Raw genomic sequence first — 9,709 nt, forward strand, 5'->3', positions numbered from 1 at the left:
TATAAGGCGTCTTGAGGTTATGTGAATATCTTAAAATTGATTGTGGTAATGGTTACACAACTCTGTAAATATACTAAAAACCACTGAATTGTACACTTTATATGTGTGAATTGTGTGGCATATGATTTAAATCCAATAAAGCTATTACCAAAGAAGGGGGGTTGGGCATCATACCTTCTTATTTCTCTCTCTCAGAGCACTCATTCTGAGGTCTCCTCCAGCCGACCCCAGCTAAGGTCTTGGGTGCAACTTCATGAGACACCTCAAGCCAGAACTACCCATCTAAGCACTCCCAAATTCCTGTGACTCACAGAAACAGAGATAATAAATGCTTGTTGCTTTCAGCCACTAAGTTTTGGGGTAATTTGCTATGCAACAATAGATAACTAATATACCATTTATTTTTTTAAAAATATAGTTTGCATTTGCTTGTATATTTATGGGATTTCTTGGAAAGGATACTCAAGAAATGGTAAAAATGGTTGCCCCTGGGAGGAGACTTCTGGGAGGATCACTGAGAAATGAGGGCAGGGAGGAGACTTACATCTGATTAAACACCATTTTAGCTTTTGAATTTTGTTTCATGTGCATGTATTAACTTTTCCAAAAAGTAAATGAAAGTCTGGAAAAACTTTTAAAGATTAAAAAAAAAAAGTCAACAACTATCTGCTGCTTATAGATAAAGTCTAAACTCCTGACCATGGCTTAGAAGGCATCCGCACTCCAGCCCCCGTCCACCTTCCCAGTCTCAGCTCTCACCTCCCCTTGTGCTAACTGTTTTTGGTGCCCAAAACACACCAGGCTATTTCCCTCCTCCACACCTTCAATCATACTGCCTCTTCTGCCTGGTTCGCCTTCTCATCCTTTAAGACTCAGCTCAAATGCTGTTACTTTTTTGGAAGACTTCTCTGGCTGTCCTTAATGTGTCAGAAGTGTGTGCCCCCAAGATACCCTTGCATGATTCAATCATTTCATGTGTCATCCCATAGTGTGATGATCCAATTTCTTTCCTGCCTCTCCCATTAGACTATGAGCTTCCTGGGAGCGAGGACTCTTACTCAGGATTCCCTGAGCCTAGCATAGCCTGACACACAGAGGAGGCTGTCAGTAAAGGACTGATGTGAGAAAGAAAGGAAGGGAATAGGGGGAGAAGGAGCAAAGCAAAAAATGAAAGAAGGGAGGGAGGGAAGGAAGGAAGGGAGAATTGGGGGAGCAAGAAAATGAGGGAGGGAACAAGAGTGGGAGGAAAGAAATTCCCCCAGTGTGCTCAGCAGTATCACCACATACAACAAAGACTCACTGGATGAATAAAATCCCAAACCAAGTCTGAGACATAACCCAAGGAAGTGGGGAGGGATGTGGATGCATATTCTAAGCTGTCGTGACACTGCTGCTCCTACCTCAGAGACCCCTGATGATTTAGGACACACACCTGGAAGGCTGGAAGATGCTCATCTCTGGCTCACCAACCAGCCCCTGCTGCCACCTCCACCATCAGTCTCCCCAGCTCCCACTCCATCCCACACGTGCTGTTTGCCACAGTGATTCTAGCACTGGGCAGCGCCTGACACATAGTAGGCTCTCGACACTGAATAAATGTGGTCAGAATCACCTCCCTTCTGTGGATAGAGGAGTCTCACTTTGTGAGCATGGACTTGTCTCTTCTCTGGGACTCAGTTTTTTCATCTGTACAACGAGGGAGTTGAGCCAGCTGATTGGTAAGACCCTTCCCAGCTGACAGTCTATGACTTCTTAAGGCCTTTGATCATCTCAGCAAGTCCAAAGTCTTTCACCTGAATAGCAAGGACCCCTCACAAGCTGCTCTTCACTCAGACTATGTCACAAGAATAACAGTGACCATTTACTGATTGTTCACTATATACCAGGAACCATACTCAGCATTTCAGCCGCATGGTTTCATTTCTTTCTTTCCATGACCTCTGAAGTAGGTACAATAATCACCTCCATTTTACAGATACGGGAACTGAGGCTCAGACAGGAAACCCACTTATCCAAGGGACACAGCTGGGAAGTGGCAAAGTGGGAATTCTAAGTCCTCCACCACTTCCCCACACTGCCCCCTCGGACCCTCGACCAGGCTTCCAGTCTGAGTCTCTACTCCAGCCAGCAACCTCCCTTTGGCTAACCTCACTCAGCCCACAGGTAAACAATGAGTACATACACCTGACAGTTGTAACTTGTAATCTGTGTATTCACGTCCTGTGCTCCAATTCAGGGGCAAAAACAGGTTCTGGATCCATTTAGACTCATGTGAAGTTTCAGCTCCTCCTTTCACTAGATGTGTGACCTTAGGGCAAGTCATTTTAACAGAAGAACAGTAAATGACATAACGAATGTGAAAGTGTCTAGCACCCCAAAGATGGGAAAGACCAGGTAAAGAGTAGCAGAGATATCCTGAGAAGCCTTGAAAAACTGACCCCCGGGACTTCCCTGGTGGCGCAGTGGTTAAGAATCCGCCTGCCAATGCAGAGGACACGGGTTCGAGCCCTGGTCTGGGAAGATCCCACATGCTGCGGAGCAACTAAGCCCGTGCGCCACAACTACTGAGCCCGCATGCCACAACTACTGAAGCCCGTGCGCCTAGAGCCCGTGCTCCGCAACAAGAGAAGCCACCGCAATGAGAAGCCCGCGCACCGCAACGAAGAGTAGCCCCTGCTCGCCACAACTAGCGGAAGCCCACACACAGCAACAAAGACCAAACACAGCCAAAAATAAATAAATTAATTAATTCTTTTAGAAAAGAAAAGCTGACCCCTAACTCCACAAAGAGCCACCTGAGTCTCCCAGCCTCTCTACTTAGCGTTCGACTCTTCAGGCAAATTCATCCTGTCTCTATTCCCATCCTGAATGTTCCTTTATAAATCCTTCATAAATCCTTGGGCTTTCTAGTTAGACAGACTGAGTTACAATTCTGGCTCCACCACTTACCCCCTGTATGACCTTGGACAAATGACTCTTTCCTTTCAGAGGCTCAGTGTTCTCATCTATGAAATATTCATAGTGGTACCTACCCCATAGGATTGTTGTGAGGATTCAATGACAGTATGCATGTGGTCAAGCATATAGTAAAGGCTCAGAAAATGTTAACTATTTTTTCCTGATTATTAACAGTGGTAGTAGCTTCGAACTGCCTGCTGATTAAATCCAAATTTTTTGACCCAGTACTCAGAGCCTTGCACACTGTAGCCCCGTCATTCCTTCCTGGCCTCTTTCGCTGCTGCTCCCCTACATGGATGCCACGCTCAAGCCAGATGTGGCTTTCTCCCCGCTGTGTCTCTCCCTCCATGATCTTCCTCTCCATTCAGAATGCTCTCTCACAGCTCACACCTGTCCACACCCAGCCCCACTCAAGCTTCACCTCCCAGCTAAGGCGGTATCCTCCTCAATTGCCCTGGGCTTGCACAGCACCTAAAGCTGAGCACGTATCAGTGCTCAGACTGTCCAGGATGAGGCCTCTGTCTGCACTTGTCTAACCCACAGTAGCCCTCTTCCAGTGGTCACACCTGATTTCCCTTTGTGGGAATTTATCTTTCTCCCCTATCAGTTCATGTGTCCCAGGAATGGGTATGTGGCCGAGACCTTAGACAAAGTCACACTGATTAATTAAGAGGTAGACACTTGACCAAAGCTAGACAATCAGAATCAGCCCTGGAACTTTTGCTGGAACCATTGAATAAAAGCTGTTTGTTTTTTCCACAGGCATTGCTAAGCTGAAGGAATGTAAATTCAGAGCTGCTGGTAGCCTTACTTATCACCTTCAAGAGAGAAGTGAACTTAAAAGTGAGCCAACACAGAGGAACCAGGAAATGGAGATTGACTGATTTTTTAAAAATATTTATTTATTTATTTGGCTGCACTGGCACTCGAGATATTCGTTGCTGCATGCAAACTCTTAGTTGCACCATGTGGGATCTAGTTCCTGACCAGGGATCAAACCCAGGCCCCCTGCATAGGGTGTGCGGCGTCTTAGCCACTGGACCACCAGGGAAGTCCCAAGAGATTGACTTTTTTGGGGGGTATAATTGCTTTACAATGTTGTGTTAGTTTCTGCTGTATAACAAAGTGAATCAGCTATATGTATACATATATCCCCATATCCCCTCCCTCTTGCATCTCCCTCCCACCCTCCCTATCCCACCCCTCTAGGTGGTCACACAGCACCGAGCTGACCTCCCTGTGCAATGCAGCTGCTTCCCACTAGCTATCTATTTTACATTTGGTAGTGTATATATGTCCATGCTACTGAGAGACTGATTTTTAATGATGTTATTTGAGCATCTGGATCCATCCGTGCCTGAAGCCAGTACTCCTGACTTTTATTGTATGTGAGCCAAAAACACTACCCTCTTTACCTTATTTTAATTTACTTAAGTCAGCTTGAGTTGGGTTTCTGTCATTTTTCACTGCAAGATTGCTGACCAATATAGCGATTCAGCTAGATGGTAAGCTTCCTGAGAGCAGGGATTGCCCACATGCTGCATGGCATGGCCAAAAAAACAGCGTGAGTAAATGTTCACTTGAACAAGAACCATACAACAGGAATTCTCTTTTTTTTTTTTTTTTTTTTCTGTCTGCACTGCATGGCATGCAGGATCTGAGTTCCCCAACCAGGGATCAAACCTGTGCCCCCTGCAGTGGAAGTGCAGAGTCTCAACCACTGGACCACCAGGGAAGTCCCTCTAATTTTTATCTGATACAAACAAGGCCCTCTGTTTCTCTGCAGTTTCTCTGAGGATGACTGATTTCTCACTTTCTGAGTGGAATGATCTTGGTGAAAGAGTTATTCTAGGAACCCCACAGGTCTGAAAGAGATACTTTAAATCTACTAATCTGACTGATTAGTCCCCCACTGTACAGATGAGAAAACTGAGATTTAAGCTAAAAAGTGGTTGTTTAACACTACATGGTGAGTCACAGGCAGAATTAACTAAGACAACCCTCCCCACCAGCGCAATCCCACGACTTGTAGTCTAGTGCTCTGGCCTCTGCCCCTTTTTTTTTAAATAAATTTATTTATTTTTATTTATTTATTTTTGGGTGCATTGGGTCTTTGTTGCTGCGCTTGGGCTTTCTCTAGTTGCGGTGAGCAGGGGCTACTCTTCATTGCGGTGCGCAGGCTTCTTATTGAAGTGGCTTCTCTTGTTGCGAAGCATGGGCTCCAGGCGCGCAGGCTTCAGTAGTTGTAGCACGTGGGCTCAGTAGTTGTGGCGCACGGGTTTAGTTGCTCCGTGGCATGTGGGATCTTCCCGGACCAGGGCTCGAACCCGTGTCCCCTGCATTGGCAGGCGGATTCTTAACCACTGCGCCACCAGGGAAGCCCCTGACCTCTGCCCTTTATTAAGCAAAGCAAGTCAGTCACTTACCCAGAGCTCAGAAATCTCTAAGTAAAATACAATGAACTGCTCAGCTCTGATAATTGCCCTCAGAGGTGGGGCGAAACACAAGGGAAAGAGCGCTGGACCAGGAGTCATGACTAGTTTACTCTATTACTGGCTGTGTGACTTTGGGTAAGACCTTCACATCTCTAGGCTCAGTTTCGTCTCTCTATAATGGGGGTGGAGGAAGGCAGGGTTTGAAGGAGCTGATTTCTAAGATCCCTGAAATTCTATATTTACATGGGGGTTGTTGGATAGTTCATCAAATCCCCAAGATTAAACCCACATGGATTATAGAGAATTGGATGGATTAGAGAGAATTGGAAGGCCAAGAGGTCAGCAACCCATCTGCAGACTACAAATTAAGGTTCAGGAAATGGGAGTTCCAGCTGAGCATATATTCTTTCCAGCTCGCCTTTAAGAGTAGAATGGAAATCACCTTCTGGGTACTGATAAATATGGAGATACGTCCCACATCCTACAATTCTCCTTTCTCACTTTCTCCAAAATCTTAAAAGACCTCCATCTAAGTCAGTTGGAGCAAGCCCACTAGAATGTCCACACCGAATAAATGCTGCCTTCTGCAAGGTAGTCCTTTTGGGAGTTTGAACAGTTCTTCCAACGGGCTAGAAATTCCTCCCAGCATTTGTAACAGTCCTCTTGGGGAAGCAAACCAGCCTCATGATTTTGCCTTCACACCTTGGTTTCATCTCAAGTGACAATTCTCAATTTGATCACCCATTGAGTTTTCTTTTTTTTTAATTTTTTAAATTATTTATTTGGTTGTGCTGGGTCTTAGTTGCAGCAGGCGGGCTCCTTAGTTGCGGCTGGTGCGCTGCTTAGTTGTAGCATGCGACCTCTTAGTTGCGGCACGCATGTGGGATCTAGTTCCCTGACCAGGGATTGAACCCGGGTCCCTTGCATCAGGAGCGTGGAGTCTTAATCACTGTACCACCAGGGAACTCCCATCCATTGTTTTCTACACTTGGCCATTTCCAAAAATCATAGTCCTCCTTTAAAAAATGGAGGTTTGGGACTTCCCTGGTGGCACAGTGGTTAAGAATCCGCCTGCCAATGAGGGGGACACGGGTTCAATCCCTGGTCCAGGAAGATCCCACATGCCGCGGAGCAACTAAGCCTGTGCGCCACAACTACTGACCCTGCACTCTAGAGCCCTCCAGCCACAACTACTGAGCCCGCGTGCCACAACTACTGAAGCCCACGCACCTAGAGCCCGTGCTCCACAACGTGAGAAGCCACCGCAATGAGAAGCCCGTGCACCGCAACGAAGAGTAGCCCCCGCTCACCGCAACTAGAGAAAGCCCGCGCGCAGCAACGAAGACCCAATGAAGCCAAAAATAAATAATTTAATTTTTTTTAAAAAAATAGAGGTTTCCCCTCAAGGACGATGTTCAAGAGTATACACCCCACAATCCAAAAGACAGTTTCCTACAATGTTTTGAGGTGTGGAACCATCAGCAAGTGACAGAACAGCTTCTTCAGGAGGTCTCTTTTGAAGGGGCTGACACTTGTTGAATATCCTGAGGTGCTTATTTTTAAAAACCATCTCTGCTGCATGATCATCACATTTTCCCTTCTCTTTCTCAACCCTGGAAGGCTCTAAACTTTTTCCTTCACCAGCCTTCATCGGCCCTCCTCCTCCATCCCTGCCATCCCCTGGCCCAACTGTCCTCAGCCCAACTCTCTTCCCTGCCTGCAATTAGGCAAATGCCCAAGTCGCTGAATCTTCAAAATCTATCTTCGATTGAAAGGTAGGCAGTGATGGGGGACTCTAATGGATCCTGGAAAACTGTCTCAGCAGTTCTTACTCCCAAAAGGCCCTTCTCTGGTTTTTAGGGCAAGGTGTCTGTCTTAGCCAAACATTTCAGAGGGTCCCAGAGACTCATTCCCACTAGGCATGGCACCAGAACCCTTCCTGCCTTGGTGGGGGTGGGAGGCTGGAGATCTGCTCTCCAGAGGCCCATGTTGCCAGGTGTTGTCAACCACCTACACTTCAAACATTGGACAGACACTAGAGACAGCTTTGTCTTACCACCACCCTCCATCTTTTCCCAACTTTATAGTTTATAAATTACTCTTTCATGAGTTCTTGGACTCTTCTCCACTGTTTTACAGGTGAGGAAACTGAGCCTCAGAGAAGTAAAGTGAAACATCCAAATTGATAACGTTAGCAAGTTAAAGGTCACTGTCAGATCTCTTGATTCCCCATCTCATTTTTTTGTTTGTTTTTAATTTTTTAGGCAGCGCCGTGTGGCATGTGGGATCTTAGTTCCCCTACCAGGGATCAAACCCGTGCCCCTTGCATTGGGAGCGCAGAATCTTAACCACTGGACCACCAGGGAAGCCCCTCATGCTTTTTTCAGTGCAACAGAAATTTCTCACACCTAGAATAACTCCTCATTCAGATAGTTATTTCCCCTAAGAGCCAAGGGTCTCTTTCTCAGAGACCCTCAGAAACTCAGACATAATGCTCACCCATCAATAAACGCAATCTGCCCACATCCAAGCACACAGACCTATAGACCCAGTTCTAAGGCTCTGCCCTCTGCCCCAAGGTGTCTCTCTCATAGAATCCCCTCCCCAGTGGCTGCTTAGAGTCAGCGAAGGAGGTGTGTCTTTAGACAGAGGAGCAGAATCTGTCTCTGACTCCTCCAAGAAGGGGTCCTGGAAGGAAGAAGCCCCTTCCTCAGCGTCTGTTCTAGGAGTCCCACCCCCGCCCCTCCCCTACCTGCCAAGAGCTGCATCCAGGCGCAGATCTTGTAGACCGTGGCCGTGTTGCAGAAGAAGAAAAGAGCAAAGCAGGTGATGCAGCCGAGGATCAGCACCATGGAGAGCAGCACGAAGAAGGCGGCCGCCTTGAAGGCGCCGGACGGGATAGTGCTGAAGTCGGTGAACGAGCCGCGGCAGGTGAGCTCGCGGCCCGCCAGCCCGCTGCCCACACAGTAGTGGAAGAGGCCGAAGTAGCCAGGCTTGGGGGTGCTCACGCTGTCGCCCACCCAGTAGGGCTGGATGAAGACCACCACGTTGATGATGGCGAAGCAGATGGTGAAGATGGCCCATAGCACACCGATGGCCCGCGAATTCCGCATGTAGTGCTCGTGGTAGAGCTTGGAGGCCTCCTGCGAGGGCAGCATGGTGCCCGGGGGCGGGGCCGGCGGCGGCTTGCGGGGGCCGCCGGCCCGGGACCGACCGCCGGGCTGCCGGGCGGGAGCTGGGGACGCACGCGAGAAGCGACCCTGAGCCAAGGAACCCGCGAGGGCGGGGCCTGAGGCGGAGCTGAGGGGACCCGGGGGCTGGTATGGAGGAGCTAGGAGGGGGTCATGAGAGTACTGGGAAGGTGTCAGGGTAGGGGGAGACTGGCAAACATCTCCAATTCAGGGACATAGGAAGAGGCCATGTGAAAGTTGGGGGGCTGGGATGAGGGAGCTGGAAGGAGCATAGGAGAGCTGGAGGCGGGGCGCTAGAAAGTGGTTACGGTGGCGTTGGGGAGGGGGCTTGGGGGCTGGTACCGGCGAAGTAAGAGGGGACCGTGGGGAGATGGAATGGAGGCTGGAGACCGGCAGCGGAGAATTAGCAGCGGGGTTTTACAGGGAGCTCGGAAGGGAATCTGGGGGCTGGTGTTCAGGGTAAAAGGAGGTCTGGTATTGGGTGTCTAGAAAGGGGCTGTGGAGAGGGGGGTGGGCGCTTCTACGAGGGGGTAAGAAGGGGATGTAAGGGGCTAGTGCCAGGGGACTGGGAAGGTGATATGGGGGCTGGGACAGGGAGGGCGAAGTGCAGGAACCAGGATGAGGCTAGAGGGACATCGGGGGCCGGGGCCGCAGGGTCTGAACACGGGGCGGGGGGGGGTTGGGAGGGTCCCTCCGAAGACAGGGCTGGGGGGAGCCTAGGTTTGGCGGGCCAGGGCTACAGGGAGAGAGGTTTTCCAGGCCAAGGGGATGAGGGACAGGCGCCGGCAGGCAGCCCGAGCCGCGAGGGGCGGGCAGTGGGCAGGGGCTGTCCCCGGGGCGCGGGGGAGCGGCCGGGCCCGGGTAGGGCCAGGGGTTGGGGGGGGGGGGGGGAGCGGCTGCCGCGCGCCCAGGCCGGACGCGCGCGGAGGCTGCGGCCGCGGGAAGGGGGTGCGGGGAGACCAACCTGGGCCCGGTCCGGAGCAGTGGGTCCGGGACTGGCACGGCCTAGGCGCCGCGGCTCGGCGCTCCGAGCGGCGGCTTCCCGGGCCCAGGCGGCGGCCTCGGCGCGGCCTCCATCTTGCTCGGGCTCTCCCCGGGGCGCGCTCCCGCGCGGAGGCGCGAGCT

At 50.2% G+C, this 9,709-nt stretch overlaps 1 protein-coding gene across 1 annotated transcript in view; it reads right to left on the minus strand.

Annotated features, from left to right (window-relative positions):
- The window catches only part of LHFPL4 (LHFPL tetraspan subfamily member 4), a 30,104-nt gene extending 20,401 nt beyond the window's left edge, over positions 1-9,703 (minus strand). The window contains exons 1-2 of the mRNA XM_036870312.1: positions 9,549-9,703; positions 8,146-8,628 (exon numbers count right to left, since the gene is read on the minus strand). Of these exons, the coding sequence (XP_036726207.1) occupies positions 8,146-8,551 (406 nt within the window). The 5' untranslated portion in view covers positions 8,552-8,628; positions 9,549-9,703. The remainder of the gene's footprint in view (positions 1-8,145; positions 8,629-9,548) is intronic.
- Between the last annotated feature and the right edge of the window lie 6 nt (positions 9,704-9,709).

Source organism: Balaenoptera musculus, chromosome 11 (assembly GCF_009873245.2).
Source record: "Balaenoptera musculus isolate JJ_BM4_2016_0621 chromosome 11, mBalMus1.pri.v3, whole genome shotgun sequence".
NCBI lineage: Eukaryota > Metazoa > Chordata > Mammalia > Artiodactyla > Balaenopteridae > Balaenoptera > Balaenoptera musculus.